The sequence below is a fragment of the Arachis hypogaea genome, chromosome 14 (genome assembly GCF_003086295.3).
Source record: "Arachis hypogaea cultivar Tifrunner chromosome 14, arahy.Tifrunner.gnm2.J5K5, whole genome shotgun sequence".
Classification (NCBI taxonomy): domain Eukaryota; kingdom Viridiplantae; phylum Streptophyta; class Magnoliopsida; order Fabales; family Fabaceae; genus Arachis; species Arachis hypogaea.
This window is the reverse complement of record NC_092049.1, coordinates 111,441,450-111,463,928: the sequence shown is the minus strand read 5'-3', so window position 1 is coordinate 111,463,928 and position 22,479 is coordinate 111,441,450. Positions and strand designations below refer to the sequence as shown.

The window sequence follows — 22,479 nt, the reverse complement described above, 5'->3', positions numbered from 1 at the left end:
AAGTGACCAGGTTGGAGAAGGAGTTGGAGGGTGAAAAGTCTAGAGCTATTGCTTTGGCGGCCTCTGCAAAGTTGGCTGAGGATACGGCGTTGAAGCATAAGGAGAGCTATGTCACCACTTATAGGGAGATGATGGATCTCAGGGAGAGTTTGGAGTCTGTTCGAGCTGATTATGCCGAGCTCCAAGGTCATCTTGTAGCCAGTGTTAATGCTGCTTATGAGAATTTGAAGGAGCAGGTTCGAGTTCTTGCGCCCGAGCTCGACCTTACTCTGTTCAGCTTGGACAACATTGTGAAGGATGGTAAAATTGTCCCTGATGACCCTGATGATGAAGATGATGTCGAGCCTCCTCCTGTGCCTGCCACCAAAGTCTCCGTTGCACCTACTTCTTCAACTCCTGCAGCTGAGGTTGGTCGTCCCGAGTCAGATCCTGATTGTTAGGTCCTGAACCGGGATGATGGGACGGTAGATGCAGTGCCTCTTCAGACTCGTCCTCCTTCACGTCGTGATACTGCAACTGGGAACTCTTTGGATCCTCTATGATTATTTTGGATGTTTTGTATATAGCCTGACCTGTGGGCTTTGAACTCTTTTTATTTTGTAGTTGATGCTCTTATCTTCTGGATACTTTTAGTTGCTTTTTCAGCAACTTTTATTTTGAAAAAACAAAGGTAGTTTTTTAAGCCTTCTGGGGTCGACTTCAGGTGGCCTTTTTATAGCAACCTTATTTCTCTTTGAGATATGCTTTTCTACATTTTTCTGAAAATTTAGGGAATCTTGAGAGTGTTGGAGCCTTGTTGTCCAATCTCTTTTGATTGCCTTTTGTGTTTTGTTTTCTGTTTGGGTTGAAGCTAGCTTTGTGCAACTAGTCTTCTTTGCCTTCTCTGATATGGTGTCGGTAATTTGATTTTTGTGAAGTCATGGCTTTCTGGGTCCGACTTGGGTCCCTTATAGCGCCTGCCTTCTATTGTCCGACTTCTTGGATTATAACTTTTGGTAGCTTTGCTGAGTCGACTTTGATCTTTTCTGAGTTATTTCTAGTAATCCATTTCTCTTGAACATTGGTCAGGTCTCTTTTATGGATTACTTTTTCATAACTTCTTGGCTTGGGCCGGCTTCATCATGTCGGTCCCTTCTAAGTTATTTCTAGTAATCCTCTTTTTGGACCTTTGTCAGGTCTCTTTTAGGGATTACTTTTTATAACTTTTCGTTTTTGGGCCGACTTCATCACGTCGGTCCCTTCTAAGTTATTTCTAGTAATCCTCTTTTTGGACCTTTGTCAGGTCTCTTTTAGGAATTTACTTTTTATAACTTTTGGTTTTTGTGGTCGACTGGTCCGACTTCTTCTACGTCGGCTGGTCTTTAAGTTATTTTTAGCGACCTATTTTTATTAAGACCTCGTCAGGTCCTTTCTATGGATCACTTTCGATAACTTCTTGCATTATTCTGTTTTGGTCGCCTTTTCATCTTTGCCGTTTTCATAAAAATTGGGTTTGATCCCCGTTGGTCGACCTTTTGATGAATTTGATTTTCATCTTTGTTGGCCTTTACCGTGATCGTGCAGTAAATTTGATTTTCAATTCCTACCGATCTGTAGCTTTATAATCGGGCGATGAATTTTTTTGCATTTCAGCTTAATGCGTCTTGATAAGGGATTTGTAGAAAATCTGAAAAACTTTATTCAAAATAGGAAATATGCAAATATATACATGTGGGAGTTTTACTCCTCTAAGTTAGGTATTTTACGAATCTTGGCTCGGTGCCTCATTAAAAAATCTTTTCAGGAAAAAGAGTGCACCTTATCCTAAGATCCTTATTACCTCTAACTATAATACCTTCGTAGGTTGCAAGCGTGCCATGACCTGGGAAGCTCTTGCCCTTCAATTTCGGACAGTCTGTAGTAGCCCTTTCCAAGTACTTCTATGACTCGATAGGGTCCTTTACAGTTTGCTGCCAGCTTTCCTTCTCCAGGTCGAGTTGTTCCGATATCATTTCGGATTAGGATAAGGTCATTCTCGGCAAAACCTCGCGGCACTACCTTTTGATTGTATCTTGAAGCCATTCGTCGTTTTAATGCCTCTTCCCTGATCCGAGCTTTTTCTTGGATTTCTGGAAGTAGGTCGAGTTCTTCCCTTTGAAGTTGGGAGTTGGCCTCTTCATTGTAGTGGATCACTCTGGGCGATCCTTCTTCGACCTCCACTGGAATCATTGCCTCCATTCCGTAAGGTAACTGGAAGGGTGATTCCTTTGTGGTGGAGTGTGGAGTTGTCCGATATATCCATAGGACTTGTGGGAGCTCTTCGGCCCAGGCTTCTTTTGCAACCTGTAATCTCCATTTTAGCCCGGCTAATATGACTTTGTGGCAGCCTCTGCTTGTCCATTGGCCTGGGGGTGTTCTACGGATGTGAATTGGTGTTTTATATTTAGATCAGCTACCAACTTTTTAAAGCATGCGTCTGTAAATTGAGTGCCATTGTCTGTGGTTATAGAGTATGGAATCCTAAACCTTGTGACAATGTTTCTATATAGGAATTTTTGACTTCTTTGAGCAGTGGCGTTACCTAGGGGTTCTACCTCGATCTATTTTGTGAAATAGTCTACCCCTACTATGAGGAATTTGACTTGTCCTAATCCTTGAGGGAAGGGTCCGAGAAGATTGAGCTCCCATTTTGCGAATGGCCAGGGTGAGGTTATGCTGATGAGCTCCTCTGGCGGGGCGATGTGAAAGTTGGTATGTTTCTGACATGGTGGACATGTCTTCACGAATTCTGTTGCTTCTTTTTGTAAAGTCGGCCAATAGAATCCTGCTCGGAGTACTTTTTGGTAAGTGTCTGTGCTCTGAGATGGTTGCCACAAATACCACTGTGTACTTCTTCTAAGACTTCTTTTGTGTTAGAAGTCGGCACGTATTTTAATAGTAGTGTTGAAATCCCTCTCTTTTATAGAGTACTATTTATGATGGTGTAGTATTGTGCTTCCCGTTTTAACCTTTTTGCCTCCTTCTTATCTGTAGGGAGTGTTTCTATTTTGAGGTAATTAATTATGGGAGCCATCCATCCTTGATCCAGACCTGTTATGGCTAGGACCTTTTCTTCTTTCGAGATTGACGGGTTCTGCAGCATTTCTTGGATGAGACTTCTATTGTTGCCCCCTGGTTTGGTGCTGGCTAATTTTGAGAGTGCATCAGCTCGAGCATTCTATTCTCGGGGTATGTGGCGGACCTCATATTCCCCGAGTTGTCTGAGCTGTTCCTTGGTCTTGTCCAAGTACTTTTTCATGGTGGGATCCTTGACTTGATAATTCCCCGCTATTTATGAAGTGACTACCTGTGAGTCGCTGAAGATGATAAGCTTTTGAGCTCCAACCTCTTTAGCCAGCTTCAAACCAGCTAGTAGTGCCTCATACTCAGCTTGGTTGTTTGAGGCAGGAAACCCGAATTTGAGGGAAAGTTTGATCTGGGTTCCCTGGTCGCTTTCAATTATCACACCCGCGCAACTTTCGATTTTGTTTGAGGAACCGTCTACATAGAGATTCCATTCTGTAGGGATTTTTGGGGTGTCTGTAAATTCTGCAATGAAGTCGGCCAAATATTGCGATTTGATGGCTGTCCGAGCTTCATATTGAAGGTCGAATTCAGACAACTCGACTGCCCATTGTAAGATTCTTCCTGCTAAATCTGTTTTTTATAGAATGCCTTTTATGGGCTGGTTGGTCCAAACCCTGATAACGTGGGCTTGGAAATATGGACGAAGTTGTCGAGATGTTAATATGAGAGCATAGGCGAATTTTTCTATTTTTTGGTAGTTCAGTTCGGATCCTTGCAGTGCTTTGCTGATGAAGTATATAGGTTGTTGCCCACTGTCGTCTTCTCGGACCAATGCTGAGGCTACTGCCCAACTTCCTACTGCGAGGTACAATATAAGTGGTTCTCCTTCTCGTGGCCGAGTTAGGATAGGTGGTTGTCCCAGGAACCTTTTGAAATCTTAGAAGGCCTGCTCGCACTCCGTTGTCCATTCGAACCTCTTTCCCTTCCTTAGAGTGGCGTAGAAGGGTAGAGATCTTATTGCCGATCTGGCTAGAAATCTGGACAAGGCTGCCAATCTTCCATTGAGTTGTTGTACCTCTTTGACGCAAGTCGGGTTTTTCATATTGAGTATGGCCCGGCATTTATCTGGATTCGCCTCGATTCCTCTTTGCGTGAGCATAAAACCCAAGAATTTGCCAGCTTCTACTGCGAAGGTGCATTTTGTAGGGTTAAGTCGCATGCCATGCCTTCTTATAGTGTTGAATACCTGGGTGAAGTCGGACAGTAGCGTCTCTTCACTTTGTGTCTTTATTAACATGTCGTCCACGTAGACTTCCATGATTTTCCCGATGTGGTCTGCAAAGACCTTATTCATTAATCTTTGATAAGTGGCTCCTGCATTTTTGAGTCCGAAAGGCATGACGATGTAGCAGTAGTTTGCTTTTGGGGTTAAGAATGAAGTTTTTTCTTGATCGGGTGGGTACATCGGGATTTGGTTGTATCCCAAATAGGTGTCCATAAACGAGAGGTATTTGTATCCGGAGGAGGCATCCACCAGAGCGTCGATACTTGGGAGTGGATAAGGATCCTTTGGGCATGCTTTGTTGAGATCAGTGTAGTCGGTGCACATCTGCCACTTCCCATTTGATTTTTTCACCAAGACGACGTTAGCTAGCCATAGTGGGTACTTAACTTCTCTTATGAATCATGCCTCCAGTAAAGCTTGTACCTGCTCTTCCACAGCTTGGGATCATTCTGGTCCGAGCTTTCTACGTCTTTGCTGTACTGGCCGAGATCCTGGGTAAATTGCCAGTTTGTGGCACATTAATTTAGGCTCTATGCCCGGCATGTCTGCGGCCTTCCATGCAAAGAGGTCGACATTGTCTCGTAAGAACTGTACGAGCGATTCTTTTATGTCTCCTTTTAGGATTGTACCAATATTGGTGGTTTTGTCTGGGACATCTCCGATCTGGACTTTTTCTATTTCGCCGTCGGGTTGTGGACGAAGTTCTTCCCGTCCTCGAACTCCCCCGAGTTCGATGGTGTGGAATTCCTCTCCTCTTCCTCTAAGGTTTAGACTTTCATTGTAATAGCGGCGCGCCGTCTTCTGATCTACTTTTATCGTAGCTATTCCTTCTGTAGTTGGGAACTTCATGCACAGGTGTGGGGTCGAGACTACTGCACCGAGCTGATTTAACGTTGTCCGACCTATTAGGGCATTGTAGGCTAAACTCACGTCGACCACGATGTAGTCTATATTGAGTGTCCCTGACCGGTTTCCTTTTCCAAAGGTTGTGTGTAGTGAGATGTATCCAAGTGGTTGGATTGGAGTGTCTCCCAGCCCAAACAGGCTGTTTGGGTACGCTCTGAGTTCTTTTTCTTCCAGGCCAAGTTTATCGAAGGCAGTTTTGAACAAGATGTCGGCCGAGCTTCCTTGGTCTATCAATGTGCGGTGGAGATTTATGTTGGCCAATATGATAGTGATGACCATGGGATCGTTATGTCCCGAGATGATGCCGGATGCGTCCTCTTTAGTAAAAGTGATTGTGGGGATGTCAGGTGCTTCCTCAGCTCCCTCGATATGATATATATCTTTAAGATGTCTTTTGCGAGATGATTTGGAGATCCCTCCTCCCGCAAATCCTCCGTGTATTATGTGGACATGTCTCTCAGGTGTACGAGGTGGTCGTTCAGTCTGTCTGACATCTTCGTCCCTTCTTCTTTTTCTTGGTTCATCTGCTTGGCTGGCTAAGTACCGATCTAATTTTCCCTCTCTTACCAGTTTTTCTATGACATTTTTTAAGTCGAAATATTCGTTGGTAGAATGTTCATAGATTCGATGGTATTCACAATATTCAGCCCGATTTTCTCCTTCTTTTTTTTGAGTGGTTGAGTTGGGGGTATCTTTTCAATATGGCATACTTCTCGGTAGACATCTACAAGATATACCCGAAGAGGGGTGTAATTGTGGTATTTCTTGATCTTTTCTCCGTGCTGATCTTCTTTTTTCTTGGATTCTTTATCCTTTTCTCGGGAGGAGTAGGAGAATCCAGATTTTGAGGTCTCTCCTAGTCAAGAGTTTTCCTCCATGTTGATGTACTTCTTTGCTCGTTCTTGCACTTCGTTCAGAGATGTGGGATGTTTTTTCGATATAGAGTGGCTAAAAGGTCCCTCTTGCAAGGCATTGATGAGACCCATAATGGCGGCCTCTGTTGGTAGACTTTGTATGTCCAAACATGCTTTGTTGAATCTTTCCATGTAGCTGCGAAGACTTTCCCGATCTCCTTGCTTGATTCCTAATAGACTTGGGGCATGCTTAGTTTTGTCTTTTTGGATGAAGAATCTGGCCAGAAACTTCTTGGCTAAGTCGTCGAAGCTTGATATGGACCTAGGGGCAGATTGTCGAACCATTTAATTGCTGTCTTTGTTAAAGTAGTCGGGAAGGCTTTGCAGTAGACTGCATCTGAGGCGTCGGTAAGGTACATTCTACTTCTGAAATTGCTGAGATGATGGCTGGGATCTACTTTGCCATCGTATAAAGTCATGTCAGAAAGTTTGAAGTCCTTTGGGATTTTGGTCCTCATGATCTCTTTGGTGAATGGGTCTTGGTCCTTACGGGAGCTATCTTCGTGACCGGATCGAGTAGTTTTGGTCTTGAGATCTGCTTCGAGTTTGTCCTCTAACTCGTGGCATCGCCTAACTTCCCTTCGTAGGTCTCTCTCAGCTTCTCGTTGATGCTCCACCTCTTTTTCGATTTGTTTTAGGCGGTCTTGAAGTGCCTTCATAGCTTCCGCGTTTCGCGAATTCTTGTCTTTGTTAGGTTGAGGAGTATTTTTTGGTGTAGTATCCGCGTTTTTGTGCGGCGTTCTATCATCTAGATCAGAGTTGTGGTCATTGTCAAGGTTGTCCGCCATAATGATGGGATGACTTCCAGGTTTCCCGGCAACGGTGCCAATGTTCCGAGGGTTACCTGAAACTTTAGGTCGATCTCAGACGAGATCTTCTTTGCTAGTTGGAGATGACATGTCCGGCTGGTGAATGGCGGTCGGAGTAGTCGTGTCTGACTTGTTAGACTAGTTATGCTTCTGATCCTTTGTCACCGGAGGGTGGTGGTACCTGCAAGGGACTCCGATGCTTAAGTTAGCAAAGGTATTAAGCAGGTTTTTAGTAGAATCAGAGTATGAGTTATACCTGGGTGCTCCAGTGTATTTATAATGGTGAGGAGTGACCTTCTTGGAAATAAGATAGTTATCTTATCTTATCCTATCATATCCTTGAGTGAGGTCATCTTATCTTCAAGGGAACTGCCCTTATCTCTGTAGGCTTGGACTGCCTTTGGATTTGGGTCGTGTTCCTCTGTTTGGGCCCTACTTGGACTTTTCCTGGCGATTTGGCCGAGCTCTTTGAGTGAGGTCGGATAATCCTGACCTGAAGAGGTTGGTTGACTTGTCGTCTGATCATCCCGGGTCGGACAGTTCGACCCAGGATATGAATAGTTTCAAAGTTCAAATTTCAAGAACCAGAGGTGCCCCAACAAGATGCTCAAGCGTAAGTATCATAAATCAATTACCTAACCCATGATATAATTTAGGATGATACATACTATGTAAGTTAAATGCTTAAATTTAATTCTTTGATGGAGGAGGCATTAATTTGTTGTAAAAAATAATGAAACTCTTGTTTTTTAAGCAATGACTGTGTTGTATGGGTTGCACAATGGCAGACACTCTGTCATCTATGGCGGTGTGGTGCCATACCGGTATGATCACATGTCCAATTTGCATTATATGCTACAATTTTTTTGTTTTTGTAACATCTATCTCAATTTAATGATGGAGGTATACGGATTCAATATTAGGTGGTCAACGATTACAGTAGAGTAAGGATGGCCATAAACTTGGTGTATGGACCTCACAATCCAAGGAGAGAAGACATTCAAAGACTTGCTATTGAAAATTGGAATAAGATGCCAAAGAATGTCACTCAGTCTTAGGATGTAATCTTTCAAAGTCCATGTTAAAAACCGTATAATTTCTAAAATTTTGGAAATATAATTATCCATATTGCCTTGTGTTTTTTCACTGCTAACCCCTATAATGGGAGAATTTTTATGCCCAGAAGTGATGATGACATGATTAGTATATCTAAATCTAACTGGGTTCTTCATTCTAATAATTCTGGTCTCATAGGCATGAGTGGTTTGTCTTTCAAAATTACCTTTACACAAGATGGTTCAAATAAAAACTAGTTCAAATACCTCCTATAAATACTTGATAGAATATTCAGATTAAGATGTACATTTGGATTGGTTTCTTTACTTTATTTTCATAAGTACTTTTTCATTACAAAAATGCTTTTGCAATTGGATTGGTTCGTTCAATATTTTTCAGCAAAAAATTTACTAGGAAAATCATGTTGGATTTGAATATACAACTTAAAAAAGGCATTGATGAAGATAATTTGATAGAGTTTACAAGTCATGAACTCAAGGTATTATTGATGAGCGGATAATTTATACGCTTTTTGGCATTGTTTTTAGTATGTTTTTAATATATTTTAGTTAGTTTTTATTATGTTTATATTAGTTTTTAAATAAAAATCACTTTTCTGGACTTTACTATGAGTTTGTGTATTTTTCTGTGATTTCAGGTATTTTCTGGCTGAAATTGAGAGACCTGAGCAAAAATCTGATTCAGAGGCTGAAAAAGGACTGCAGATGCTGTTGGATTCTGACCTCCCTGCACTCAAAGTGGATTTTCTGGAGCTACAAAAGCCCAATTGGCGCGATCTCAATTGCGTTGGAAAGTAGACATTCTGGGCTTTCCAGCAATATATAATAGTCCATACTTTCCCCGAGATTTGATGGCCCAAACAGGCGTTCCAAGTCAGCTTAAGAATTCTGGCGTTTAACTCCAAAACTGGCACAAAAGCTGGAGTTAAACGCCCAAACTGGCACAAAAGCTGGCGTTTAACTCCAAGAAAAGTCTCTACACATGAAAGCTTCAATGCTCAGCCTAAGCACACACCAAGTGGGCTCGGAAGAAGATTTCTGCATTAATTACCTATTTCTGTAACCCCAGGCTACTAGTTTTCTATAAATAGGACCTTTTGCTATTGTATTTTAATCTTTTACTCATACTTGGATAGACCTTTTCACGTTTGGGGCCTGGCCTCACGGCTATGCCTAGACCTTGTTCTTATGTATTTTCAACGGTAGAGTTTCTACACACCATAGATTAAGGTTGGAGCTCTGCTGTTCTTCAAGAATTAATACAAAGTACTATTGTTTTTCTATTCAACTCAAGTCTATTTCTTCTCCAAGATATTCATTCGTTCTTCAACTTGATGGATGTGATGATCCGTGAAACTCATCATCATTCTCACCTATGAACATGTGCCTGACAACCACCTCTGTTCTACTAGCAATGGCTTGAATGCGTATCTCTTGGGTTTCTAATCTAAGATTGGAACCTTCGTGGTATAGGCTAGAATTATTGACAGCCATTCCTGAGATCTGAAACATCTAAACCTTGTCTGTGGTATTCTGAGTAGGATCTGGGAAGGGATAATTGTGACGAGCTTCAAACTCGCGATTGTGGGGCGTGTGACAGACGCAAAAGGATCAATTGATCCTATTCCGACATGATCGAGAACCGACAGATGATTAGCCGTGCGGTGATAGCGCATTTGGAACGTTTTCACTGAGAGGACGGGAAGTAGCTATTGACAACGGTGATGCTCAACATAAAGCTTGCCATGGAAAGGAGTATGAATGATTGGAAGAAAGGCAATAGGAAAGCAGAGGTTCAGGAGGAACAAAGCATCTTCATACGCTTATCTGAAGTTCCAACCAAAGAATTACATAAGTATCTCTATCTTTATTTTATGTTTTATTTATCTTTTAATTATCAATTCTCCATCACCATCTGAATCCGCATGACTGAGATTTACAAGATGACTATAGCTTGCTTCAAGCCGACAGTCTCCGTGGGATCGACCCTTACTCACGTAAGGTATTACTTGGACGACCCAATGCACTTGCTGGTTAGTTGTGCGGAATTGTGACAAAGTGTGATTCACGTTTAAGAGCTCCAAGTCCTTTGGCGCCATTGTTGATGATCACAATTTCGTCCACCAAGTTTTTGGCGCTGTTGCCGGGGATTGTTCGAGTTTGGACAACTGACGGTTCATCTTGTTGCTTAGATTAGGTACTTTTTAGAATTTTTAAGAATGAATTCTAGAGTTTCAAGGTGATGTTCTTAGCATCACAAAAGCTGATTGATTCTCATCAATTTAGCTGCTGAATGTAATGTCCTGCTGAAGCTTGGCCAAACATGTCTAATCTTTTTAGACTGAAGCTTTAGACTAACATTGCATGATTCCTGGAATTCTCATTAAAAGTTTTGAATCCCTTTATTTTCTTCTCCTTATAAGTTTCGAAAATCACAAAAAAATTTATAAAATTATAAAAATTAAAAAAATATTTTATGTTTCTTGTTTGAGTCTAGTATCAATTTTTAAGTTTGGTGTCAATTGCATTCTTCTTGCATTTTTCGAAAACATGCAATATGTTCTTCATTGATCTTCAAGTTGTTCTTGATGATTTCAGTGCTCTGATCTTTAAATTCTCTTGTTTTGTGTGTTTTGTTGTTTCTCATATGCATTCTCAATTTCTTAGTGTCTCTTATATGAAAATTTTTAAGTTCGGTGTCCTGCATGCATTGTTTATTTGATCTTAGTTGCAATTTTTATTGTTTCTCATCATTAAAAATTCAAAAATATTTTTAAAATTGTGTCTTTTCAAGTCAATAATATAGAGAATTGAAGATTCAGAACATTCAGCAGAGGAATCAAACAGAAAAAGCTGGGCGTTCAAAACGCCCAGTGAAGAAGGAAAACTGGCATTTAAACATCAGCCAGGGTACCTGGCTGGGCGTTTAACGCCCAAAAAGGTAGGATTTTGGGCGTTAAATGCCAGAATGGATGCCATTCTGGGTGTTTAACGCCAGGATGACACTAAAGGAAAGATTTTGTTTTTAATTTAGATTTTTTTCAAATTTTCATAATTTTTCAAAATCAAATCTTTTTCAAATCATATCTTTTCAATCATATCCTTTCAAAATCAATTTCTTTCAATTTTTTATTATTTTCGAAAATCCTTGTTATAATTAATGATTTACTTCAAAATTTTCAAGTTGTTACTTGCCTATTAAGAAAGGATCAAACTTTAAATTTTAGAATCATATCTTTTTATTTCTTGTTAGTCAAGTAATCAACTTTAATTTTAAAAACTTTCTTTTTCTAGTTTGATTTTCAATCATATCTTCTCAATCATATCTTTTCAATCACATCTTTTCAAAATTAATTTTCAATCATATCTTTTTAATTTCTAATTTCAAAATCTTTTTCAAAATCACTTAATTTCTTTCCCAATTCTAGTTTTCGAAAATCATCAATCAAATTTTCAAAATTTCTTTTAATTATTTCAAAATCTTTTACTTTATTTTCGAAAATTCTTCCCCTCTTCTCACATCCTTCTATTTAAAGGATTAACACTCTTCCTCAAGGTGCAATTTGAACTCCCTCATTCTTTATATGTTCGAATTCTCTTCTATCTACCTCCTCCTTCTATTCTTCTTTTCCTCTGACACCTCAAGGAATCTCTATACTGTGACATAGAGGATTTCCTACTTTCTTGTTCTCTTCTCTTTCATATGAGCAGGAACAAAGATAAAGGCATACTTGTTCAAGCTGATCCTGAACCTGAAAGGACCTTGAAGAGAAAGCTAAGAGAAGCTAAAGAACAGCTCTCTTTAGAGGGCCTAACAGAGCTTTTCAAGGAAGAAGAAACCATGGCAGCCAAAAACAACAATGCCAACAATGCAAGGAGGGTGCTTGGTGACTTTACTGCACCTACTCCCGACTTCTATGGGATAAGCATCTCAATCCCTGCCATTGGAGCAAACAACTTTGAGCTTAAGCCTCAATTAGTTTCTCTAATGCAACAGAATTGCAAGTTTCATGGACTTCCATTGGAAGATCCTCATCAGTTCTTAGCTGAATTCTTGCAAATTTGTGACACTGTCAAGACCAATAGGGTTGACCCTGAAGTCTACAGACTTATGCTTTTTCCTTTTGCTGTAAGAGACAGAGCTAGGACATGGTTGGATTCACAACCTAAAGAAAGCCTGAACTCTTGGGAAAAGCTAGTCAATGCCTTCTTGGCAAAGTTCTTTCCACCTCAAAAATTGAGCAAGCTTAGAGTGGAAGTCCAAACCTTTAGACAAAAGGAAGGAGAATCCCTCTATGAAGCTTGGAAAAGATACAAGCAATTGATCAGAAGATGTCCTTCTAACATGCTTTCTGAATGGAGCATCATAGGTATTTTCTATGATGGTCTGTCTGAACTATCCAAGATGTCATTGGATAGCTCTACTGGAGGATCTCTTCATCTGAAGAAGACGCCTGCAGAAGCTCAGAAACTCATTGAAATGGTTGCAAATAACCAATTCATGTACACTTCTGAAAGGAATCTTGTGAATAATGGGATAGCTCAGAAAAAAGGAGTTTTTGAGATTGATACTCTGAATGCCATATTGGCTCAGAATAAAATATTGACCCAACAAGTCAATATGATTTCTCAGAGTATGTCTGGAATGCAAGCAGCAACAGGCAGTACTAAGGAAGCTTCCTCTAAAGAAGAAGCTTATGATCCTGAGAACCCAGCAATGGAAGAGGTGAATTACATGGGAGAACCCTATGGAAACACCTATAATCCTTCATGGAGAAATCATCCAAATCTCTCATGGAAGGATCAACAGAGACCTCAACAAGGTTTCAACAACAATAATGGTGGAAGAAACAGGTTTAGCAATAGCAAGCCTTTTTCATCATCTTCTCAGCAACAGACAGAGAACTCTAAGCAAAGCCACTCTGACTTAGCAACCATTGTCTCTGATCTAATTAAAACCACTCAAAGTTTTATGACTGAAACAAGGTCCTCCATTAGAAATTTGGAGGCACAAGTGGGTCATCTGAGTAAGAAAATTACTGAACTCCCTCCTAGTACTCTCCCAAGCAATACAGAAGAAAATCCAAAAAGGGAGTGCAAGGCCATAAACACGTCTCACATGGCTGAACCTGGAGAGGAAGAAGAGGCAGTGATCTCCACTAAGGAAGACCTCAATGGACGTCCACTGACCTCCATGGAGTTCCCTGATGAGGAACCATAGGAATCTGAGGCTCACACTGAGACTATAGAAATTCCATTGAATTTACTTCTGCCATTCATGAGCTCTGATGAGTATTCTTCCGCTGAAGAGAATGAAGATGTTACTGAAGAGCAAGTTGCTAAGTACCTTGGAGCAATCATGAAGCTAAATGCCAAGTTGTTTGGTAATGAGACTTGGGAGGATGAACCTCCATTGCTCATCAAAAAACTGGATGACTTGACTAGGCAGAAATTACCTCTAAAGAGACAAGACCCTGGAAAATTCTCCATCCCTTGTACCATAGGCACCATGACCTTTGAGCAGGCTCTGTGTGACCTGGGATCAAGTATAAACCTTATGCCTCTCTCTGTAATGGAGAAGCTAGGGATCATTAAGGTACAAGCTACAAGAATCTCACTGGAGATGGTAGACAATTCAAAGAAATAGGCTTATGGACTTGTAGAGGATGTCTTGGTAAAGGTTGAAGACCATTACATCACTGCTGATTTCATAATCCTAGAGACTGGGAAGTGTATGGATGAATCAATCATCCTTGGCAGACCCTTCCTAGCCACAGAAAAAACTGTGATTAATGTTGACAGAGGAGAATTGATCATTCAAGTGAATGAAGACTCCCTTGTGTTTAAAGCTCAAGGATATCCCTCTGTCACCATGGAGAGGAAGCATGAAGAGCTTCTCTCAATACAGAGTCAAACAGAGCCCCCACAGTCAAACTCTAAGTTTGGTGTTGGGAGGTTCCAACATTGCTCTGAACATCTGTGAGGCTCCATGAGAGCCCACTGTCAAGCTATTGACATTAAAGAAGCGCTTGTTAGGAGGCAACCCAATCTTTAATTATCTATGTTAAATTTCTATTTTCTTTTGTTATTTTATGTTTTCTATAGGTTGATGATCATGTGAAGTCACAAAAACAATTGAAAAAGCAAAAACAGAAGGAAAAACAGAATGAAAAATAGAACACCCTGGAGGAGAAACTTATTGGCGTTTAAACGCCAGTAAGGGTAGCAGAATGGGCATTAAACGCCCAGTCTGGCACCATTCTGGGCATTTAACGCCAAAAATGGGCACCAGACTGGCGTTTAATGCCAGGAATGGGCAAGAAGCTGGCGTTAAACGCCTGAAATGGGCAGCAGCCTAGCGTTTAACGCCAGGATTGACAGCAAGGGGCGTTTTACATGCCACATGGTGCAGGGATGAGAAATCCTTGACACCTCAGGATCTGTGGACCCCACAGGATCCCCACCTACCCCACCCCTCTCTCTCTTCTTCACCCATTCACCAATCACCTCAATACCTCTTCCCCAAAAATCCCTCACCTATCAAATCCTACCCTCTTCTCCATAAACCCTTCACCAATCCACATCTATCCATCATAAAACTCCACCTACCTCACCATTCAAATTCAAACCACTTTCCCACCCAAACCCACCCTTAATGGCCGAACCATACCCCCCTCTCCACTCCTATATAAACCCATCTTCACTCCTTCATTTTCACACAACCTAAACACTACTTCTCCCCCTTGGCCGAAACACTAAGCCCCCTCCATCTCCTCTATTTCTTCTTCTTCTACTCTCTTCTTTCTTCTTTTGCTCGAGGGCGAGCAACCTTCTAAGTTTGGTGTGGTAAAAGCTAAAGCTTTTTTGTTTTTCCATAACCATTAATGGCACCAAAGGCCGGAGAAACCTCTAGAAAGAGGAAAGGGAAGGCAAAAGCTTCCACCTCCAAGTCATGGGAGATGGAGAGATTCCTCTCAAAGGTGCATCAAGACCACTTCTGTGAAGTTGTGGCCAAGAAGAAGGTGATCCCCGATGTCCCTTTTAAGCTCAAAAAGGGCGAATATCCGGAGATTCGACATGAGATCCGAAGAAGAGGTTGGGAAGTTCTCACCAACCCCATTCAACAAGTCGGAATCTTAATGGTTCAAGAGTCCTATGCCAATGCATGGATCACTAAGAACCATGATCAAAGTGTGAACCCGGATCCTAAGAATTGGCTTACAATGGTCCGAGGCAAATACTTAGATTTTAGTCCGGAAAATGTAAGGTTGGCATTCAACTTGCCCATGATGCAAGGAGATGCACACCCATACACTAGAAGGGTCAACTTTGATCAAAGGTTGGACCAAGTCCTCATGGACATCTGTGAAAAGGGCGCTCAATGGAAGAGAGATTCAAGAGGGAAGCCGATTCAACTAAGAAGGCATGACCTTAAGCCCGTGGCTAGGGGATGGTTGGAGTTCATCCAACGCTCAATCATTCCCACTAGCAACCGGTCTGAAGTTACTATAAACCGGGCTATCATGATTCATAGCATCATGATTAGAGAGGAAGTAGAAGTTCATGAAGTTATATCCCAATAACTCTACAAGGTGGCAGACAAGTCCTCTACTATGGCAAGGTTAGCCTTCCCTCATCTCATTTGTCACATCTGCAATTCAGCTGGAATTGATATAGAGGAAGACATCCTCATTGATGAGGACAAGCCCATCACTAAGAAAAGGATGGAGCAAATAAGAGATTCCACTCATGGACAAGAGCATGAGGAAACTCCTCATGAAATTCCTGAGATGCCTCAAGGGATGCATTTTCCTCCACAAAACTATTGGGAGCAAATCAACACCTCCCTAGGGGAATTAAGTTCCAACATGGGACAACTAAGGGTGGAACACCAAGAGCATTCTATCCTCCTCTATGAAATTAGAGAAGACCAAAGAACCATGAGAGAGGAGCAACAAAGGCAAGGAAGAGACATTGAGGAGCTCAAGCACTCCATAAGATCTTCAAGAGGAAGAACAAGCCGCCATCACTAAGGTGGATCCGTTCTTTAATTTTCTTGTTCTTTATTTTCCTGTTTTTCGAATTTTTATGCTTATGTTATTTATGTTTGTGTCTTTATTACATGATCATTAGTGTCTAAGTGTCTATGCCTTAAAGCTATGAAAATGAATCCATCACCTTTCTTAAATGAAAAATGTTTTTAATTGAAAAAGAAAAAGAAATGCATGAATTTTAAATTTTAAAACAGTTTAATTATCTTGATGTGGTGGCAATACTATTGTTTTTCTGAATGAATGCTTGAATAGTGCATATTTTTGAATTTGATTGTTTATGAATGTTAAAATTGTTGGCTCTTGAAAGAATGATGGGAAAAGGAGAAATGTTATCTGATGATCTGAAAAATCATAAAATTGATTCTTGAAGCAAGAAAAAGCAGTGAAAAGCTTGCAGAAAAAAAAGGATATATGCAAAAAAAAAAAGAGAGAAAAGAAAAAGAAAGAAAAAAGAAAAGCAAGCAGAAAAAGCCAATACCCCTTTAAACCAAAAGGCAAGGGTGATAAAAAGGATCCAAGGCTTTGAGCATCAGTGGATAGGAGGGCCCACAGGAATAAAATCCTGGCCTAAGCGGCTCAACCAAGCTGTCCCTAACCATGTGCTTGTGGCGTGAAGGTGTCAAGTGAAAACTTGAGACTGAGCGGTTAAAGTCAAGGTCCAAAGCAAAAAGAAGAGTGTGCTTAAGAACCCTGGACACCTCTAATTGGGGACTCTAGCAAAGCTGAGTCACAATCTGAAAAGGTTCACCCAGTTATGTGTCTGTGGCATTTATGTATCCGGTGGTAATACTGGAAAACAAAGTGCTTAGGGCCACGGCCAAAACTCATAAAGTAGCTGTGTTCAAGAATCAACATACTTAACTAGGAAAATTAATAACACTATCTGGATTCTAAGTTCCTATAGATGCCAATCATTCTGAACTTCAAGGAATAAAGTGAGATGCCAAAACTGTTCAGAAGCAAAAAGCTAAAAGTTCCGCTCATCTAATTAATACTGATCTTCATAGATGTTTTTGGAATTCATTGTATATTCTCTTCTTTTTTTATCCTATTTGATTTTCAGTTGCTTGGGGACAAGCAACAATTTAAGTTTGGTGTTGTGATGAGCGGATAATTTATACGCTTTTTGGCATTGTTTTTAGTATGTTTTTAATATATTTTAGTTAGTTTTTATTATGTTTTTATTAGTTTTTAAATAAAAATCACTTTTCTGGACTTTACTATGAGTTTGTGTGTTTTTCTGTGATTTCAGGTATTTCCTGGCTGAAATTGAGGGACCTGAGCAAAAATTTGATTCAGAGGCTGAAAAAGGACTGCAGATGCTGTTGGATTCTGACCTTCCTGCACTCAAAGTGAATTTTCTGGAGCTACAAAAGCCCAATTGGCGCGCTCTCAATTGCGTTGGAAAGTAGACATCCTGGGCTTTCCAGCAATATATAATAGTCCATACTTTGCTCGAGATTTGATGGTTCAAACAGGCGTTCCAAGTCAGCTCAAGAATTTTGGCGTTTAACTCCAAAACTAGCACAAAAGCTGGAGTTAAATGCCCAAACTGGCACAAAAGCTGGCGTTTAACTCCAAGAAAAGTCTCTACACATGAAAGCTTCAATGCTCAGCCCAAGCACACACCAAGTGAGCCCGGAAGAAGATTTCTGCATTAATTACCTATTTCTGTAACCCTAGGCTACTAGTTTTCTATAAATAGGACCTTTTGCTATTGTATTTTGATTTTTTACTCATACTTGGATAGACCTTTTCACGTTTGGGGGCTGGCCTCATGGCCATTCCTAGACCTTGTTCTTATGTATTTTCAACGGTAGAGTTTCTACACACCATAGATTAAGGTGTAGAGCTCTGCTGTTCTTCAAGAATTAATACAAAGTACTATTGTTTTTCTATTCAACTCAAGTCTATTTCTTCTCCAAGATATTCATTCGTTCTTCAACTTGATGGATGTGATGATCCGTGACACTCATCATCATTCTCACCTATGAACATGTGCCTGACAACCACCTCTGTTCTACTAGCAATGGCTTGAATGCGTATCTCTTGGGTTTCTAATCTAAGATTGGAACCTTCGTGGTATAGGCTAGAATTATTGGCAGCCATTCCTGAGATCCGAAACGTCTAAACCTTGTCTGTGGTATTCTGAGTAGGATCTGGGAAGGGATGACTGTGACGAGCTTCAAACTCGCGATTGTGGGGCGTGTGACAGACGCAAAAGGATCAATGGATCCTATTCCGACATGATCGAGAACCAACAGATGATTAGCCGTGCGGTGACAGCGCATTTGGAATGTTTTCACTGAGAGGACGGGAAGTAGCCATTGACAACGGTGATGCCCAACATAAAGCTTGCCATGGAAAGGAGTATGAATGATTGGAAGAAGGCAATAGGAAAGCAGAGGTTCAGGAGGAACAAAGCATCTTCATACGCTTATTTGAAGTTCCAACCAAAGAATTACATAAGTATCTCTATCTTTATTTTATGTTTTATTTATCTTTTAATTATCAATTCTCCATCACCATCTAAATCCGCCCGACTGAGATTTACAAGATGACCATAGCTTGCTTCAAGCCGACAGTCTCCGTAGGATCGACCCTTACTCACGTAAGGTATTACTTGGATGACCCAGTGTACTTGCTGGTTAGTTGTGCGGAATTGTGACAAAGTGTGATTCACGTTTAAGAGCTCCAAGTCCTTTGGTGCCATTGTTGATGATCACAATTTCGCATACCAATTATCTTATCGAAGTGGTTGATCTAAACAACTAAATAATAAAATAGAAACTTTGAAGCTTTCTTTACTCAACTACCAGGGAGTGTGTTACTGTTCACAAGAATCTCCAAATCAAATACTTGAACACAACCATCAGAATTCATTGAACCAATACTGTGAGTACTGAGTATAATACATTTAACAAAAATAAATTACCAAAGGACAAAATATATGCACAATTCGCATACTAACAACACTGGAATGGTTCAGCAAGGTAATGTAACATCCCAGAAAAATTAAGTTATTTTTCACTATTGTTTCAAGGTATTCCTAGCTTCCATGGCCTATATAAACATATGAATAGTTATGTCAAAAATCATGAAGAATTATTTTGTAACGGTTAAAACACAAAATACAAATAATTTTCACCTGTAAGAGCCATTGATGCCTAATATTTTGCAGAGTGGTTGGTTGGCCAGGTACTCCACCCTGTGGCGTTGGAAATAAGTTACTAAGAGTTGGATAAAATTGGACCCCTGAAAATGCTCCTATACCCGCCAGATTTGATTGAGAACCCATGAGCTTAGTACTAGATTCTGCAGTACAGTTGCGCCCATTATTCTCACTCCTTGTGGCACCAAGAGGCTCTTTTGCTGCGTATCAAGCATGTCAAATAAATAAAAAACAATTCATTACAACCTAATGTCACATTTCTTAATTTTTACGTCTATAAATAGATGAAATTACACAACCAAAATTTTTAACCATGCTAGGAGAATAAATATGATTAACATACTAATATGAAAATAATTGATCAAACTTTTTTCAACAAACAAAATTTAGCAATCTTTGCATAAATAGTCTCATCTGTGTCTGTACATCGAGAAGGGAAATGGTCATGGCTCCGGTCACCTTCATCAACCAACTTTGGACAATGCCTCTTTGTATGACCCTTCACGAAGCAATTTGAACATGACCTTTTCCTAGTTTCATTCTTCTTGAGTTTGGGTGCACCTTTAGTCTTAGCGACACATGGATCACCAATAAATTCAGCAGCAGGATGCAATACATTAGTAACACCATTTTGCCTTTTAATGTTGCACCTTTTCTCTAGATCTTTGGTCCATCTAGTAACTTCATTCATCGTATCACCAAAAAGTAGAACTTCTTGAGCCGCAAGGAATGACATCCATATTGTGGCAACTAACATAGCACTATATCTCATTAAGAAACCTTTTTCAGCATCATTTGCACTGCTTTCGACTGTTTGATCATTAGTATACTTCTTTGCATCTCGGGTCCATCTTTTTAGAATTAGACTTTCTGGCAATTCATCTATGTCCTCTCGTCTCAGCACACACAACATATGACTACAAGGATACCCTTCATGATCCCAATGACAGCATTCACACTCCAATTTCTTCTCATTGCGATCATATACAACTGTAAATATTTTGACCCTCTTTTGAAAAGCACAAATCTTGTATACCATAGTTGTCGAAAGGGGCTGACTATGTATAATGTCTAAAGAAACCACTTCTTCAATTTGCTTCCTCACTAGTTTGAATATCTCTCTAGTGTAGATGTTTGCAGCACAAAGCTCGAGAGACGGTAAGCCAGTTGTCAAAACAGGATCAGAATTGATTGTCTTGAATTGAGCAACCATCTCATTATTGCGGTAATCTCTTAAAGCCCGCTCAAGATTCTCCACCAACTCTAAAATATTGTGCCTTGAATGAACAAATCTCTTTATGAAGTTTTTAATGCCTTCACATCGTGAAGTAGTTCTAAAACCAGCACAAAATTTATCCTGAAGAAATTCCCTGGCCCAACTTTCTTTGTTTTCATATTGTTTGTCAATCCATGACATGTCACTACCACCAAACTCTTCAACCAATTTTGACCATTCCTCCTCAAATTCATTAACATCCCACTTGGCATAAATGAACTTCTTAAATGATTTGCGTAAACCTAGGTCCTTGATATTCAAAGTAGCATTTTTCTGAAGATGCCATCCGCACAATTTATGGGTTGTATTTGGAAAAATCTCATTAATCACCTCTTTCATAGCCTCGTCTGCATCAGTCACAACAACTTTAGGATGCTTGTTCATCATGACTTCCAAAAAGTTAGCCAGTAGCCACTTATACGTGGATGCCATTTCATTATTAAGTATGGTAAACCCGAATATACATGTTTGCCTGTGATGGTTATTCCCAGAAAAGATTACCAATAGTTTTTTGTACTTATTCTTTTTGTATGTAGCATCAAATGCAAGGACATCACCAAAATATTGATAATCATCTTGGCATATTCCATCAGTCCAAAATAAACTACCTAACCGATCCTCCGCAGTTGAACTATATCATGCCATAGCCGTCGGGTCAACGTCAGCCTTTCCAAACAGGTAGCTTATGGTGGCGTTGGCGTTACCACCTAAAATACATAAGCGTCAACTCCTGTCAAGGTGGTTATCTAAGTCTTTCTTTGTAAAACCAGCTCTGGCATACCCATCGGCTTGCCCAGCCATAAACCCCATCATTTGAGATGTTGACACACCATACATATACATGATGTCAGCTTGTGCCTTGTTTGCATCAGTTAACTACCGATGGTTCGGAATTAGGTGAACCATGCATTGTGGAACTAAGTCATGGTTATGTTCATCGAACAAATTCTTAACCCTCCAAACAGTTGCACTTTTATCAAAGTATAAACACGATTTAGCTTGACAATTAGTTCGTGTCTTAGCCCTTTGTTCCCCTTTTCGTGAAATATTGTCATAGTATTTCTTCTCTCTCAATCCGGCCCTATTACAAAAAAACCTTCGCCTTGAGTAACAACCATCTTTGGTTTTCACAAAATCTCCCTTCCGAATTCCAAAGCCAACACATTTGGCATATCTCACATACACATCATATGCTACCTCAGATATTGGAAATGTATGATTAATAATATCTACAGCGATAACAATTTCACACTGTTTGCAACCACAACATTTACATTTTTCTGTTTCCATCTCTTGGTCCAAGCTACAATCATCGTCATTAGCTGAACTCACTTCTGTCGTTTCCATCTCCATCTGAAAGTTACATAAATAAAGTATATCAATGTGCAATTTAATATCAACGTAAATATCGCATATAATAATATTACTCATTTCACTAAATTAAGACCTAGCCTAATAAATTAGAAGGGACAGTTACTCTTTTTTAGAATAATGATAAAAAAATATAAAAATTGTAATTATATTGTAATAAGTTATATTATGATAAAAAAAATAACGTGGTAGAAAAAAGGAGTGAATAAAGGAAGTTGAATAAAGGACAGTTACTTCATTTTTGTTGGAAGGGAGTGAATAAAGGAGTTGAATGCTAGTGGTTCGTGGATGCTTACCTAATGAAAGATGCAGCAACAGCTATTGAGGAGAACCACATCGTTGAGGGCAAACTGCTACTGGTGACGAGATTTAAACAGTCATTGACAAATTAATGATGAATTTTTGCGAAAAATATTTGTTGTCACTAATTCGTCACTAACTTGCGAGGAATTAGTGACGCACTAACGACAAAATTAATAAGCGATCACAAAATACCCGAATTTGAGAAAAGCGACTGATTAGCGAGAGATTTACGAATAAGTTTGTTTCTCGCAGATTGACTTTTGTAGCT

General features: G+C 40.0%; 1 protein-coding gene and 1 non-coding gene across 2 annotated transcripts; both read right to left on the bottom strand.

Annotated features, from left to right (window-relative positions):
• Window positions 1-12,278: 12,278 nt before the first annotated feature.
• LOC112746336 (small nucleolar RNA R71) lies at window positions 12,279-12,386 on the bottom strand. Its single transcript, XR_003174226.1, has one exon. It is a non-coding gene; the product is annotated as a small nucleolar RNA R71 (small nucleolar RNA).
• A 6,733-nt stretch (window positions 12,387-19,119) lies between these two features.
• Window positions 19,120-20,969, bottom strand: LOC112742925 (protein FAR-RED ELONGATED HYPOCOTYL 3-like). Its single transcript, XM_025792167.1, has 3 exons — window positions 19,643-20,969; window positions 19,238-19,461; window positions 19,120-19,152 (listed from the first exon to the last, which is right to left on the bottom strand). Exons 1-3 carry the CDS (start codon window positions 20,967-20,969, stop codon window positions 19,120-19,122), a joined length of 1,584 nt encoding a protein of 527 aa, XP_025647952.1.
• Between the last annotated feature and the right edge of the window lie 1,510 nt (window positions 20,970-22,479).

What these genes read in the sequence shown, in the direction of transcription:
- LOC112742925 (XM_025792167.1), bottom strand. Translation starts at nt 20,969, where the DNA reads ATGGCATCCACGTATAAGTGGCTACTGGCTAACTTTTTGGAAGTCATG. An exon ending in TGCAAAGATTGCTAAATTTT is followed by an intron (nt 19,462 to 19,642) that starts GTTTGTTGAAAA and finishes CTTGATACGCAG; the next exon opens with CAAAAGAGCCTCTTGGTGCC. An exon ending in GGCATCAATGGCTCTTACAG is followed by an intron (nt 19,153 to 19,237) that starts GTGAAAATTATT and finishes ATGTTTATATAG; the next exon opens with GCCATGGAAGCTAGGAATAC.